We start from the raw sequence: 16,683 nt of genomic DNA, 5'->3' as shown, positions 1-16,683 counted from the left end.
CAGAGAGGACCCACTCTGCGATAGAGTATGCATAAAGGTAAGTACTAGGACACCATACGTTTGATTTACTCTTAGTTAGAAGCTAAGGTGCCTTTATGAAGGAACTGACTACCTTAAGCTAAAACCTCGATTGGAGGAGGAGCTACCTGCCATATAAAGAACGAAATTTTATGTATATCTAAATGGTTTTTCTAAGGCTACTCATACCAACATTATTTATAATCCTGACCCGATTTGCATGTTTGCTAATCGGGTGTGTTCTTATATGAACATAGTCGATCAGCCTGGACAAGGTTAGCTGATGTTCGAGAAGGTGGCGTGCTGCTCGTGATTGATGTTAGCATTTATTTTTAATAAGATGTCGTTTTATTTTCCTCAGAGATGTAGTGGAATTTGTTGGGGACATATGTTTTAATTTATTTTTCCGAATTCTTAAGTGAAGAAGTTTGTAACTTAATTTTGATCACAAGTTTTCATAATTATGAGCTGATTGTTTTGAGTATTTTATTGCTTAGTTTTTTCCGCATGTGTTATTATTCATTAGGGTTACGAAATAGATTAGGTTTTGAGGTTGTTGTCATATCTCGGATATCGAGGAGTCAGATATAATTTATATTATCTAATTTATCGAAATTCAGGGTGTGACAGGCTTGCGCGTGGTGGAGGCCCCTATTTGTTTTCTACTTGATTTTCTAAAGGTGAACAAGAACGCCAACCAAATTTGTCAATCCATTGGTTTTCTAACTTTTGTCAATCTAGCCAACACCATGGTACTGTTTGAACCTCTTGTGTGTCATTAGAACATATAAAATGTCATTTATCTTTGTATAAGTACAACACATACTTAGGGAAGGAAATAGAGCAGCTGATCATATTGCAATAAATCATAATGTGAAGGAAGAGGGAGTTTGGTATAGGAGTAATTCTACATTGACACAGAAACTTGACACAGTCAACCAACACATTGAGGTGGACGCTGACGTGTCAAGTCCATCTAGGCAAAAGTCACCCAGTCAAGTCAACCGGGCCCTTTTTTATTTGTTTTATTTTATGATTTATTAAACCCTCGTTTCTCATCTCTTATTTTTCAAACTAAAAAAAAAAAAAAATAACACCTAAGTTATTATTGATCATAATATACCCATGTTTTAATTAATTGTAATTGTTTACTTATTTCTTTTAGGAATGGAGCCAGAAATTTCTGAATTTGACGATATAAGTATAGAAATGTATGAGGATGAGGGTATCAATGATAAAAAATTGGAAGATACAATTGATGTTGATGTGTGTATGGAGAATGAATTTGCTCAAGAAGAAAAAGTGGGAGATCTAGAAATAGGAATGGTGTTTGATATTGCCGAAGGATTGTTTGAAAATTACACTAAATACGGTACTAAGAATGGGTTTCCAATAAAGAAAAGGTCTTTGTTGAAGGGAGATGATGGGGTGGTTTGATGGGTGCTTTTTACATGTTCTCGATCAGGCAAGACATAGAGCACTTCAAGAAATGCTTTCAAATTGCATCCAACTACCAAAACCCAATGTAATGCGAAGCTTAGAGCTGCTTTAGATTCTGATGGAAAGTGGCAGCAGGTGACATCTGTAGTACTTGATCATAATCATGGTTTGAGTCCAGGAAAGTCACGATATTTCATAAGAAATCGTAAATTGAACCGACGTGTCAAAAGGAAACTTGAGATAAATGATCAAGCGTGTATTCAGCCAAACAAAAGTTATTCTTCTTTGGCGGTGGAAGCGGGTGGACTTGATAAACTGCCGTATTTAGGTAAAGATTGTCGTAATTATGTTGAGAAATCCAGACGGTTAAGGCTTGGCAATGGGGATGCTGCAGCTGTTCAGAATTACTTCGCAAAAATGCAAGCAGATAATTCTAACTTATATTTCCTCATGGATTTAGATGATAATGGTAGAATAAGAATTTATTTTGGGCAGACACAAGGAGCAGAGCAACATATGAGGAGTTCGGTGATGTGATCCCATTCGACACAACTTACTTAACTAATAAGTATGACATGCCGTTTGCTCCTTTTGTGGGTGTGAATCATCACGGTCAGTCAATCTTGTTGGGTTGTGCTTTAATATCGCGTGAAGACACCAAGACTTTTTCTTGGGTTTTTCAGACTTGCCTTGGTTGTATGGGTGGTCGTGCTCCTAATGCAATAATTAGAGACTAGGACAAAGCCATGCAAAATGCTATAGAAATTATGTTTCTGAATGCACGCCATAGGTGGTGTATATGGCACATCATGAAAAAGTTACCTAAAAAATTACGGGTTCATAAGAAGTACGAGTTAATTAAGTTTGCGATACAACAAACTGTTTATAATTCCTTAACAACCACCGAATTCGAAGGAAGATGGAACAAGTTTATTGAGAAGTATGATCTTCAGGAAAATAGATGGTTAGATGGTTTGTATAAGGAGAGTCATCGTTGGGTTCCTGCATTTGTAAAAGATATTTTTTGGGCGGGAATGCCAAGTACTCAAAAAAGTGAGAACATGGATGCATTTTTTGACGAGTATGTCAATTTGAAGACTACATTGAAACAATTTGTCGAGCAATGCGAGAATGCATTACGGAGCAAGGCTGAGAAAGAAAACCAAGAAGATTTTAATTCCTTCAACTCCTGGGTCCCATGTATTACTCACTATAAAATTGAGAAACAATTTCAGGATGCTTATACAACTGCAAAATTCAAGGAGTTTCAGAAGGAGTTAACGGGGAAGCTCTACTGTGGTGTGTCTTCGGTTAAAAAGGAATGTGGCATTGAGGTGTATGAAATTTCCGAAGATGTTATGGTTGGAGAGGTAAATCTACAACTTACTTTTACAGTTTGCTTCAACCCAGATGACAGTGACATCAAGTACAATTGTCGCTTGTTTGAATTTAGAGGAATCTTATGTAAACACATTATTGTCGTATTAATTCAAAAAAAGATTCAAAATATACCTGAAAAGTACATTCTTTGTCGATAGAGGAAAGATGTAAAGAGGTGTCATACAAAGGTTAAAATTAGTTACTTTGATTGGATGCAAAACCCTGATAATGAACGTTTTGATAGGATGTGTAATGCCTTCTATGAAACAGCAGACTTGGCAACTGACAATGAAGATAAGACAAATATTGTTATGAAATGGATTAAGGGCTTGAATAATGAACTAAAGAAAGGTGAAGGAGCATGTGTGAGTAGTCAACCTACTACATGTGGAAGTGATCAACCTAATGCATGTGAAACTAGTGGTAATGTTCATACTACAACTAAGGATAATGGTCTTATTCGTAGTCCTCAATCAGTTCGTGGTGCAAGCCGTCCACCTTTCAAGTGGAAGACAAGCAAGCTGGAACAAGCTGTTAAAAAGTTGCAAGAAAAGAAGAAGAAAGAGGAAAGCGAGAACAAGTCATTAAAATGAACCAAGGAAAGAAGAAGAAAGGGATGAGCACAATTGAAAATACAATGAATGATTTAGATTTGGAGAAGGTTAGCAAACAATCGTATTGAAACGTTTTTTTTTTAATATTTGATTTTATGTTTTTTTTAGTTATTTGCTCATTTGTATGAATTTTACTTTAAATGTAGGACCCAATTGGTGGATCAGAAGTTATGGAGTCTGGCGAGACACAAGAAAGCATTGCATTAAAGGTTTATATTTATCATAGTTTATTATTATTATTTTTTGAAGTTGTTTCGATGAATTGGATTTATATTCTTGGTACGTAGGATACAATTGGTGGAGCATAACTTATGGAGTTTGGTGGAAGAATTTAGTAGGCATGAATGAAGAATGAGAGTTAGTCGAGCAAACTGTTTCTTTTACTCTTAGTTGTTTGTATATTACGGAATGGCAGCATAAAAATGCCATATTTTATGTCCCTACTTATGGTTTCTCCTTCTTGTAGGTTTTGACTCAAATTTTGCATTATTGGGTGATCATTTGATTCATATGTTTGAGAGCTATTTTGCGGGTTGAAGGCGTACATGTGACATGGTGCTTTTGTTAGGTTTGTGATAGGTCTTTTAGGGAGTTTTGTATCACAAAGTCAAGTGTGCTGTGATCACATTCTTTTTTTGTAGCATGTCAGAATATTGTATTGGCTAGAGTAGGTCTTAATCTTTTCTTGTATGTTGGTTAAACATTGGAAACAAAGTGTAACAAGTACTCCATGTGAGGATATTGATATAAATGAATGTTTCATTGATTTTTTTTAGTTGTATCATTGATTTGTTTTAGCATAATTTTTATGTCTGAGATCCTTTCTCTGCCTCCTAAGATCCTTTAAGGTCTGACTTTCTTTAGAAAAGCCTTTCCCAATTTAGTAGGATTCTTAAGAAGTTGTTTGAACTTTGTCTTATCATTAGAAACACTTCTAGCTTTTAATGAAGCCTGCGACCCTTCATTCATTCTATCATTCATGTCATTATTAACTTTTTGCTTCAACTATAGGATCTTTCCCCTTTTTTTCCTTGTCAAATGCTAAGGAAATAGAGACAAGCCCAGATGCAATATTTTCTCTGCACCCAAGCCTGAGGCAATATTTTCTCCAACCTTAAAATCCATTCTCTACTTCTCGCTTGAGTACAAACTCACGTAAACGTAATAAATTTGGCTACTAAGATTTTAATTATAATACACTTAACCAACTCGAGTAGTAGACTTAAAAAGTATATCGACACTTCATTGAATGGGATTTTGGTGGATTCGAACCACCGTCTCTTGAGATGTCGTCGAGATACACTAAGTATAACACCCCGTTTATTTTCTTTATTTTTTCTATTTATTAGGGTTTAAAAAGTAATAATAATATTAAAAAGAAAAGAAAAGGATAAAGATAAAAGAAGATAAGATAAAAACGTAGGAGAGTTAGAGGGGTTTGGTTACAACCGAACTCTCCCTCTTTGTTAGTTTTTTTCGGGTTTTTGAAATACAAGAGAAAAAATAGAGAGACATACAAAAGAAAGATAGAGAGAGAGATAACTATTGCTTGAGAATGTTTGAAAGAGAAAGGGGCGGAGGAAGACAACACCTTACCGTTGGTTTTCGAGTTCGCCAGTTATTTCGTTTTCACTAAAGTTTTCGTTTTTGATTAATTTCAGTGAGTAGTCTAACTAAACCTTATTTTCTCTCCAAATTTATTGAATGATTATCATAGGAATTATCTTAAATATGTATTTGTTTTATTTATTGAAACATTAGGAGCAAAACATATTAATTTGATAAATGTCGTTATATGGTGATATTTTATGATATGATGCATATATTTTTTTACGAAGGAATGTGAATATGGTTAGCGTGATATGATGGATATGGTGGTGTGATATGAATGTTAGTTAATATTGGGGATATATTATGATATGATGGATATGGTGGTGTGATATGAATGTTAATTAATATTGGTGATATATTATGATATAATGGATATGGTGGTGTGACATGAATGTTACTATTGGTGATATATTATGTCATATTATATATATCCATGATGGTTGCAGTGAGAGTGAAATAGATGTATACTATAAATGCTTACGTTTGGAAAATCTAACTTTGTTTTGCAGGAGGGTATGACTTATTAACTTTTTATGTAGAGACGTTGTCTTACCCTAAGACGACGTGCTGGCTTAAAGGTAAAGTGTATCAAACTCATATTTAAATAAGTTATCATATGTGTATGTAATAAGTTGAATGTAAGTGGAAATTATATTGTGAGTTATTTTGGAAAGTGAGTATGATGAATACTATTATCTGAGATTTCTTGGAAATGTATATTGGGGATTGAAATTTCACTTGGGAAGAAACTGCATGCCGTTTTGAGAATACGGAACTAACTTGTCTTCCAAGTTGAAATGATTGAATAGTATATTTATTTATTCGAAAGATATGAACGTATTGTTATTTTATATTTAGTCTTACTCATACCAACAAATTCAATTTGCTGGCCCATGTTTGCTTTATTTTGCAATGTGAGTGTGTTCTTAGAAACATAGATGGTGGAGTGCAGTGGATGAGGACATGTGATTTGGAGTTGCTCTTGCAGTCTTCTGGTTTAAGTTTTTCTGAAGTGTACGGTTTTGTTTTGAGACAGATGTAATAGCGTTGATTAGTTTATTTGTAGTTTAATAATGTGATGAAGAGTTGTTCCTTTTAGTTTTCTTTTGATTTCAGTTTTTTATATTGTGTTTGATAACAGGGTATTGAGTTTTGTTTCACCCCGGATTTCCAGATGATTGAATATCATTGTTTTAAATATTGTCTGGAAATTTGGGCTGTGACACTCAGACTCTCAAGTGCTTTACCATTTAAGCTAAAAATCCACTTCACTTAAGTATACAAAAACAACATCTACACAAATCCAAACCCAAGGATCATTTACTGAAAAAGAAAACAAACTTCATAGTCTTTAATGTAGAAATCAATCAGACATTCAAAGGTACGAACAATGGGAATAAACCCCGCTTTATTACTTGTCGAGTACCGCTAGCATTAGCCTAAATAAGATGATAGTGTATAGATATTGATTGCTCACATGACTGAGAAGGATTCCTCATGTCCCAAAGTTTGCATGTGCTGTCCTGGTTACCAGAAGCTAGGATCCTGCCAACCAGGTGCCAAGCCGAGGCGAAGGAATAGTCCAAATGTCCTCTTAGACTCTCAACCACCTGCAACGATTTTCTCGGATATAACCAAGTTACCACCATTGGTGCTATAGAGTGCTTGAAGAGGTAGATCTCTGGATTGGGGAGGAACAGAGACTCTCAACACTTCATCCTGACACAAGTTTTTGAAGCACCAAATGTGCGGGAGTAAAGGGAGCCTGGTTTCACTGATATGGTTTGGGAAATTGAGGCCTCAATCCCAAGCCTGAAAAGATACATGCAAAATGGGGAACAATAAGAAACAACTACGATATCACTCAAAACAATTGAAAGTGAAGCAACTGAAAGAACACCTAAATGCATAAATCAAACAGGAAGAGAAGGGTTTGTCATCAGTATCTCTATTCACTACTAACAAAAGTAAAAGACAAACTTAAAAACAGATTAGAGCATCTCTAGGTGGTAGTATAACCTGCCTTTTTCTTCATATTTGAAGGAAAAGTTTGAAATTTCTCAGAATTCCATCTCTAGGTGGCCTCAAATCCGGTCGAATCACCTGCTTGTTCGCATTCTTGTTCACAAATTTGGCAATTTGGATGCTGATGTAGATGCGGAGCGACATTGGTAATGTCGCACGCCATTGCAAATGTCGCCCCAATTTTTTTTTTTTTTTTTTTTGACCAGCACCACGCGCCTGTGGTACTGTCGCGCGCCACTCCTAATATCGCGTGAAGTTTTTTTTTACTTGCGCGCCACTCCTAATGTCGCGTGGGTTATTTTGGAAATGTACATGGGCGACACTCCAACTGTTGCGCGACAGTGGTAATGTCGCGTAGGTTGTTTTTTGGTAATTGAATTTGCGACCACCTAGAGTTGGTTGAAATTTGCTACCAGCTTCTTCAAAAAATTTCTTCAAATTTGAAGAGTATGCTACCACCACCTAGAGATGCTCTTAGGATACCAAAATGCACCAAAGAGAAGAAACAGAAAACACCCAAGTCCTTGAAACAACAAAATGGCATAGAAAATTTAGATTCATAAACACTCACTACTAACAACTATGAACACTACTCAAATCAAGTATCAAGCTAAACATTTATTCTAGCTAGAAAGTTGAAATAAAACAATGTGTTGAGGTGAAAGTGAATGTTACCATCTAATGGAAGTTCAGCAGTAGAAGCAGGACTACTGAAGAGTGAGGAACAAACTAGCAAAAGAGTTAATACCACCTCTATTTCAACACAAGCTAAGCTAGTAGAAAGAGCTCAAAATAAAAGAGTTTCATATGAAATGTGTGTATGGAATGAGCGAATATTTATATTGGAAAAAAAAATAGTAAGAAAGAGCTGAGCATTTTGAGGAGAAGAAGATTTGAGAGATGCAAGCTTGAAGTAGAGCTGAGCGAATATTTATGTTTGAGGTTGAACCTTGAAGTAGTTTTAAAAAAAGGGGTTGGAACAAGTTGAAGTTATTGATGAAGTGGTGGTTAGAAATCTTAAACCCCTAGTCGTGATTGACAAAACCCTTCCTACCGAAACCATTTTAGTATGTTTTTCACAAGTTGAATTCCGAGATTCATAGTTTAGGTAATTTGTAAAGGGACGAGAGAGACAAGGGTTTAATAAATCAAAATAGAAAATAAAATAAAATAAAAGACAAATAAAATAAAAATGGTCCATTTGACTTTGTTTACGTGGACATGACACATCAGCCGTCTACCTCAGTGTGTTGGTTGACTGTGTCAAGTTTCTGTATCAGTGTAAAATTACTCTTGGTATAGTATAGGACCTATGGATGAAAGACTAAGTGCTATAGTAAAGCAAGATGCAAAGGGTTATGTTTATGTTAGAGTTTAATTTTAATGCAGGTTTGGGTCTGCTAACCCCAAAAAAAAAAAAAAAAAAAAATTATAAAAAAACTAACTTTTGTCAATCTGCTTCTCGGAGGCTCGTGTTGATGTTGATGAATGAGAAAACTCCTTGGAGCTCTGATCATCAGCCACTGTCCTTCTTACACGCAAATGATTCCCTTGATCACTTACAAAGTGATGTGGCCATGTGTGTTTCTGCACCGTCCATATCGTAATCTATGTTTCTTCAACTCCAGAAGGAGCGAAGGACCACATGTCCACATCACTAAAACTTGATGAACTTCCATTGAATTATACTCAGGGAGCAAACATTATGCATGACCAAGTCGAAATTGGCAGAGATATCCGTTTGCGTGAGTGAATTATTAAGTTTCGACTCAAAACCAAACATATTTAGTTTTATCTGTTTAGATATTATCGAAAAAAAAACAAAAGAGAGCACAAACCCGTAATCATTAAAATCCATAAAGTGATTGATGTATTGACTATTCACACTTCAAATTTGATGAACTACAAGTCGTTAAAAACACACCACATACTACAGTACCAGACCCATTTTAATAGAAGGTCCAAAATATTGACCAGATATCCGAAATATTACTGATATATCTCATTTTTTTATTACACCTAGGGGTGTCAACGGGTTGGTTTTGGGTCGGATTTTAGCGATTTTAGTTTGGATTTTACTATTTATGGTTTTATCGGTTTCGGTTCTAATTCGGGTCTTTATTATTTATTATGATTATTAAACAATTTCAATCATTTAAATACTAAAACTTGTATTGTTTTTATTTTTATTTTTTTATTTTCCTACACGATAATATTTTATATATAATTAGTGATGTATCAACAATCATATTTACATCAATTTATGAATATGTATCAATCATACACGTTAAAATATTTACTATTCATGTGATAATTTAAACATTTGATATAGAAATTAAAATAATCAAATATCTAACTTTATAATTTTGATTTTTTTTTTTACGTACATACACATATATTTGTTTTCTTGTATTAACTCGATCGTGTACACGTGCAATCACATATATTTGTTACATTAATATATTTTAAGTGCAAACACATATATTTGTATACGTGTATTAACTCGCATTTTAAATTAAACATGCGAATACATACATCTTACAATTACATCTTATCACTAATTTTTAATATGAACACTATATATTGGTTTATAATAAGTGCGTACTATATATTGGTTTATAATAAGTGTGTGTACCACAATATATCAAGCATGTGTATTCTATTTAAATATACACGTGCATAAGTTAATAAATATAAAATGTATTAGTTAATTCATAATATACACGTTGACATTATTATTAACAATCTATGATACATTTGTTTAACGTATAATTATAAAATATAAATTTAACAACACACATTCACTAGTATGCTATATATATTTAATAGACTTTTACACGTAAAAAATATATTTTATATTATGATGTATGAGTTTGATTATCTTAAATGTAATATAACATTAAATTTTATATATCGAAATCATAATAATCGGTTTTGGTTTCGGTTCGGGTACCCACATGTTTTTTACTATTCTTGTTCAACGGTTTCGGTTTTTTATCGGTTCGGTTTTTAATGACCTATTTTAAATGGGTCTAACTTTTTAAGACCCAAAACCGGAACATTCGGTTTCGGGTAATTGGGTACCCATTGGCACCTCTAATTACACCGAGATGGAAATATCTGATATATCTCAACCGAATATTAAATCTGTTTTTTTCCTGATGAATATCGCAATTTCCAATATAATGATATATATCGATCGATATATACGATATTAATTATTGCTTTTGACCGATTTTTATTAATATATTGACAATATTTCTGATATAATCGGCAATATTTCCGATATATCTAATATATCGACATACAAATAAAATTTTGATTGGTAAAAAAAAATAGATATCTGTAATATTTTCAATATATCTAATATATTTTGGTTTTTAAATACATCGAGATATTCACCGAATTCAATATTTTAGTCTTTGTTTTAAACTTTTAATATAACCATTATACATCCCGATCACACAATTATAGATACACAATATCGAAGTCAAAGAGGAGGAGATCGGACAGGTAACAGGTTCCATACATAGTCAATTATAGATACACAATATAGAAGTCAAAGAGGAGCAGATCGGACAGGTAACAGGTTCCATATATAGTTCTAACTTCTATACCATTATAAAAAATTAACGTAAAAAGAGGTTTAATAGCGCTATAGCATTCAGATGTTTGGTAAAAGAATAAATGATGATCCAGTTTAATTCAAGCTTACTCCATGACACCAATTTCTAACGCAGTGTCCCATAGAATTATTCAAATAATCAATTTAATCAATTAATAGCGTGGCCCCATTATCTCATCAACTGAAGTTCCACGTACGTCGTCGTGTCGACGCATTCAAGAGCGGATAAAGTAAGATTTAACGCGTTGTGCTTTTGTCTACTATTTCTTTATCCTTACGCGTCATCCTGACCGTCGTCCCTAAGGTCCACAATAACTTACAACCATTCAATTTCCTCGTGATTGAAACGTCGAGTATGTCGGGAGAATTGGACGGTTACTATGTGCTGAGTTTGTCGTTTGTTTGGTTTGGTTTGTCTCGTATCAACTAACCGGACATGTGTCGCGTGAAGTGAGTGTCACACGTGATAAGATTCTCAAAGCATTCGGGCCCACCAAAATGAAAACATCCGCATTTGTCGTAAACCGTTTTTGTTTTCTTATTCCAAAAGTGTTACACTTGGCCAATTCGAATTTCGAACAGGTAAGTGGTTCCATGTTTCAAAATTTCAAAATTAATTACGGGACAATTACACTGCCATAGTTAAAATGACACGTAATTCAGCATCATATTCCAATGTTGATTCAAGACCTGCAAATATTTTCGAAAAAAAACAGATTCAAGACCAGCAATAGTTAAAATTTAAAATGACACATAATTTAGCATCATAACCGAATGGTGATGCATAACATAATATCTTATTAAAATGGTGACTGAAGACACAATTTAGCATTATATGAGCAGTGGTGATTCAAGAAGGAAATCTCGTGAAATCGCAATATGTGTGTATTCATGTCTCCATTATCCATAGTTGGTATGTAATTGTTCTCGTGAAGAGATTTTTGTGATGCATAGTTGAGGACCATCGCATTTACAACGGTTCCAACAAGGACCTAAATGCCCTTTGATTACATGTACTGTGGTGTGATGATGACATGATGTTTTATTATTGAGTCCGGATTCTGAGAAATAACCCGCACAAGGAAACTTATATGGGCTCATCTAATCTCGTTAGATTTTATTGGGATTGTGATGTTACCATAATAAAAGATTTGATGGTCTGTTTTTAGTAACACTTAAGAAAACAGTGTTAATACTCACCTTATTATATCACAGTCTCAATAAAATCTAACGAGATTAGATATGTTTACACAAGTTTTTTTTGTGTAGGTAATCTCTCTGAATCTGGACTATTTTTATTATTGGAACAAATGAAATGAATTTCGGGGCAACAAACCTTTTATATCATCAAATTGAAAGAGAATTATTTTTTTTAATAATTAATTGAAATAGACGTATAAATTGTGTAATTTTTTTTTCCTGATGTACTAAAATTAGATGAATAACTTGATGTGGTCTATAGGAAATCTAACTGATGTAAAATGAAGTTCGTGAACCTTTGATAAATAAACGTCCTGTCAAAACACGGTACTACTGAGTCATGAATCGTTATCCTAAAAAATCGAAATCCTCAAAGGGTCCCACATGATTGTCGGTAGAAAGATCTAAAGTTAGATAATATTTTCTAAGGTATCCAATATAGTATCCAATCTATTCAGACCTTAAGGCCTATAAATAACAAGCACACTACACTTGCATTTCATCAAACAATTTTCTCTCAAATCTATTGCAAGACTTTCTTTGTTGTTTATATATTTGTGTTCAAAAGTTTGAAAATGGCAGGTATCATGAACAAGATTGGTGACGCACTACACATTGGAGGTAATAAGGAGGAACAAAAACATGGTGAGGCCCAAAAGCATGATCAGCAACTTAAGCCAGGAGGTGAACCCCATAAGAAACAAGGTGAACAAAAGGAAGGTTTCTTGGAGAAAATAAAGGACAAAGTTAGTGGGGAAGGGGGAGCGAACAAGGAAGGAGGAGAGAAGAAGAAGAAGAAGGAGAAGAAGAAGAAGGGAGACGGTAAGGATCATGGTAGCAGCAGCAGCAGCGACAGCGATTAGAAGAAAGGGTTGGATCGATGTCTAAAATAATAACAACATGTTATTGTAATTTTTCTAGGAGAATGGCTCTTTAATTTTATGGTTGTGTTCTTCACCAAAAAAAAAAAAAAAAAAAATGGTTGTGTTCTGTTGGTCAATTAGCTTTGTTTCTATGGTTGGATCACATGTACGTACATGATCGATGATCTTCATGTTACGGTTGTTGACTTGTTGAAGATCTAGGAATGGCCTGAATCATCTATGTTAATGTTGGAGTCATGGAAAATTGGTACTGGTATGAAAATAAATCTATCGTACGTCTATGTAATTAAGTCGATCCGTCTCCCTTTTATTTTCCTCTTTTTTACTTGATTTCAATATTTTCAAGACCAACCGCTGATCTCGGAACTCTTGTGGACAGAATTACAAATACATGTATTCGATATACAGTATTACAACTTCAGCCGTTGCACAGTATGTATAATTTGTAAGCCATCTTTAATTATTCTTTGTGGTCATCCGTCATCAGATCATGTGTTGTGTAAACAAAGGAAAACCAACTTAATGCATGAGTTCAACCGGGTCACACTGAATGGGTGACCAGCTTACCTTTTCAGTTGTCTGAGCTAATTCATTGAGTTGCCCCCCCTCCCGGCGATATTTGGAATTTTGGATACGTAGTGTTGACAATTTTGAGCATGATGTTGTTATGATTGTGTGAAAATGAAACCACAGATAAAATTTTCTACGTTTGGTCACATGCAATTTTATCTCCAGTCATTTGTACAAATTCCTTCCACCTTTGATCCGGCCCTCGTTGTTTTATGTAACAGAAAGAAAATTTCCATATTTCATGATTTCGAACAGTCGATGGACAGTGTACTCATGACCATAGTTCATGATTTCGAACGGTATCGGAATTCCTCCAGATATTTCGATTTTTTTTAAAATCGAAACGGAATTGGAACGAAGTGATTCGATATGTTTGGAAAACCGAATTTTCCGAGCATCACCACCACCTAAACAAACTGTGATTTGAGTATATTTGACGAATTTTAACTAAACCTAGATTTATAAACTTACGAAAAACCATTGAAGAAGAAAAAGATAATTAAGGAAAAGACATTCAAAATCGTCTCCAACATATTTCCAGACTCCCAGTGAAGTCATCCACCACCATCTTCTTTTATGTTTTTTTCATTGTGGCTTTGCAAAATCCATGGTGGCATCCACAAACCAACGTTGTTGTTGTGTCTTAACTTATTAACAGTGATGATAAAGGATGACAATACACTCATCTCAAAATCCAACGGTCCAGATTTGGTCACTTTTAATTAATTATGATATTTCAGACCTTGCAGCACATTTCGACCCGTCTGGCTAGTGGTGATATGCCGAACGGAATTCCAGTTTTTGGAGTTTCCGGAATTCCGCCATTTTCGATATATTGAACTATGGTCATGACTCATTTCGAGTTTTGTGAAGAAACGAAGTTTGTTTATGCATTTTGCCTAAAATGGCACATATTGATAACTCCACAACTACCAAAGCCATTAAAGTTTATTTAGGGATCAACTACAAGTCTACAGCTCATCCATCTTGATCTCACTTAGAAAAAAAATCAAATGGCGTTTTCTAGAAGTGCAGCAGTGTTTCTCCTTGTAGTGTGCATTTTCTACAAGCTTCAAATGACTTATGATATTGTTGAAGCTACTGGGCATGTGAAAGAAATGGAGTACTCCATGGTCAAGGTAATGAAAGATTGGCTTTCTGAGGCTCGGGCTTAATGACATTTTTTTTTGCAAAAGACGAGCTTGATTACGTCCCTAGCTAGCATTCTTTAACGAGAAGATTAGAGTCCGCAACCACATATAAAGATCGACCTTTAGTCATCATACCAGCATTCTCTGTGATGAGAAAGGATTCACTCAGTTCTACTTGGTGGTTTATTTGATTCTCAATCTTCACTCTACTACTCGATCTAGTATGTCTGCTTGATGACCAAATAATATTTACACATATTTGTCTATTATCTTCTATATTATAACTGTTTTTGTAAATTATTTTACACATGGACACACATAATTTGCACTTTTTTTTTTTTTTTTTGATAAAAACTTCATAGATATATTTATATTAAAACCTGCATAATAGCATCCGGAGAATACATATAAAAGTTCGTTGGTCCATTGATCTAGCCCACCAATTGACCAAGAATTACCAGTTACAGACTAAAACAAAAACTAAAAAGAACTTTGAATGCTTTCTATCATAGCATTCCAAATTTGAATTTTTTTTACACAAAAGTGGACACAAGCACATTTGATAATTTGCACTTTGTAATCCATAAAAACTTTACCAGTTTGAATGTGTCAAGACTCAAGAGTGTGACATGGTCTTGTAACTGAATGACAACGGTGACATATTGGCGCATTTCATTGGGCAGGTTGGGTTGCTGAGCGCATAGTAACATGGCTTTTTTTTGTTTCCTTATTTTTTTGTACTGTGTCCGTGTGTGTGGGGAGGTTAGTTTGGTTTGGATGCGCTAAGGAATAAGGATGTTAGCCCAAAAGAAAGCCATACAATCAAAAGTGAAGAAGCCCTGTGTCATGTGTGGTACCAAATTCAACTGTTAGAAACCACTTCTACTGTTTTACATAACCTTGTTGCTATCTATTTTCAATTTGTCATTTCTATACAAATATTCAAGACTGTACAAACATATTGAAGACACAACTGAAAGTCGGAAACCTTCCTATGGTTACGAACTTTTTGCAGGAAAACACACCTCATGTATATAATGTCAGAGATAATACAGCCGACAAAAACCAATTCGATGCAAAATGGAAGTACCTGATTATTGGGTTGGTAGTGGGGGGTTGGCGAGTTGCATTTTCAGTTTAGTTGTCTATTTCTGGTGCTGCAACAAAAAGATGCAACCCCCAATCTTTGACATTGAGCTACCAAGCCTACCAGCAGCACGACCCCCATGTCCTTCACTTGCAGCTCCATATGCCGCCTCATCACTAGCAGCAGGGCGTAGTACTTCAGCACCATCTACCTCAGAGATTCACGAGGTCGTGTAGGGATCTAATATTGTAATGACCCTGAATTTACCCAAGGGTACTTGGGTAGTTTTATTGTGAGCATAGGGTTACTTTGGTAATTATGTTAACGTAAGTTATCTTGGTAAATGCTTGTGTCGTTTCGAATCGGATTTATCTAATTATTACTATTGGTATTGTTTATCCAGATGTTTGATTATACGTAGTTCAAATTAAATTCTTCTTTATCTTTTATATATATATATATATATATATATATATATCTTTATATATATATATAATAGCAGTCCCTTTTAGAGCAATATGAGGCTATCCACGTCATCAGGGGGATTACGAGAAAGGTGGAGAAAAAAACTCTGAAAAGTAATGAAAGCTAATGATCAAACTTTCACAAGACACAAAACACTTCTATTCTGAAACCCGTCCTCTGTTTATCAAAAAAGAAAAAACCTTTCCTTTAAATCCTCTCCCATCCAAAGATTAATCCACCTTTCTTTTTTCTTCTTCGAATTTTCTGGATACTTCTCAATTTCATTGTCAAAAATATTTCACTACTAACTCAAATCTATCACTAAATCAAAGATCAAGTTTTTGAGTTTGACTACTTACTCAAAACTTATTAGCTAAAAGAACATACCCATTAATTAGCTATATTTCCCAAGACCGAAATAGGACGATTTCAGTAATACAAAAGATGCAAACCCAGAATGAAGAAATAAAAGTGATTGATTGTTAGTTGGATTCTCACTCCACTAGGTAAACCGTTCTTCACTAATACCTTATTTTACTACATTTTTCTTCTCATGAATTGCCATAGCTTCAAATTTAATTGTTTCCGCTTAAATTACTATTATTATTAGGAG

The 16,683-nt window shown here is 34.4% G+C and overlaps 2 protein-coding genes and 1 long non-coding RNA gene across 3 annotated transcripts in view; 2 read left to right on the top strand and 1 right to left on the bottom strand.

Moving 5' to 3' along the window:
* Nucleotides 1–2,519: 2,519 nt before the first annotated feature.
* Nucleotides 2,520–3,431, top strand: LOC147483933 (uncharacterized). Its single transcript, XM_086579680.1, has 2 exons — nucleotides 2,520–2,828; nucleotides 2,997–3,431. Exons 1-2 carry the CDS (start codon nucleotides 2,520–2,522, stop codon nucleotides 3,429–3,431), a joined length of 744 nt encoding a protein of 247 aa, XP_086435806.1.
* Nucleotides 3,432–12,344: 8,913 nt separating this feature from the next.
* Nucleotides 12,345–13,087, top strand: LOC147483932 (dehydrin HIRD11-like). The gene has a single exon (XM_086580384.1). It carries the CDS (start codon nucleotides 12,489–12,491, stop codon nucleotides 12,774–12,776), a length of 288 nt encoding a protein of 95 aa, XP_086436510.1. The 5' UTR covers nucleotides 12,345–12,488; the 3' UTR covers nucleotides 12,777–13,087.
* A 2,055-nt stretch (nucleotides 13,088–15,142) lies between these two features.
* Nucleotides 15,143–16,683, bottom strand: part of LOC147483930 (uncharacterized) — a 53,525-nt gene continuing 51,984 nt past the window's right edge. The window contains exon 8 of the long non-coding RNA XR_015205947.1: nucleotides 15,143–15,881. This is a non-coding gene — a long non-coding RNA (uncharacterized LOC147483930). The remainder of the gene's footprint in view (nucleotides 15,882–16,683) is intronic.

The sequence above is a fragment of the Coptis chinensis genome, chromosome 8 (assembly GCF_015680905.1).
Source record: "Coptis chinensis isolate HL-2020 chromosome 8, ASM1568090v1, whole genome shotgun sequence".
NCBI lineage: Eukaryota > Viridiplantae > Streptophyta > Magnoliopsida > Ranunculales > Ranunculaceae > Coptis > Coptis chinensis.
Note: the sequence above shows the minus strand (reverse complement) of the source record. Positions and strands in the feature narration are given on the sequence as shown.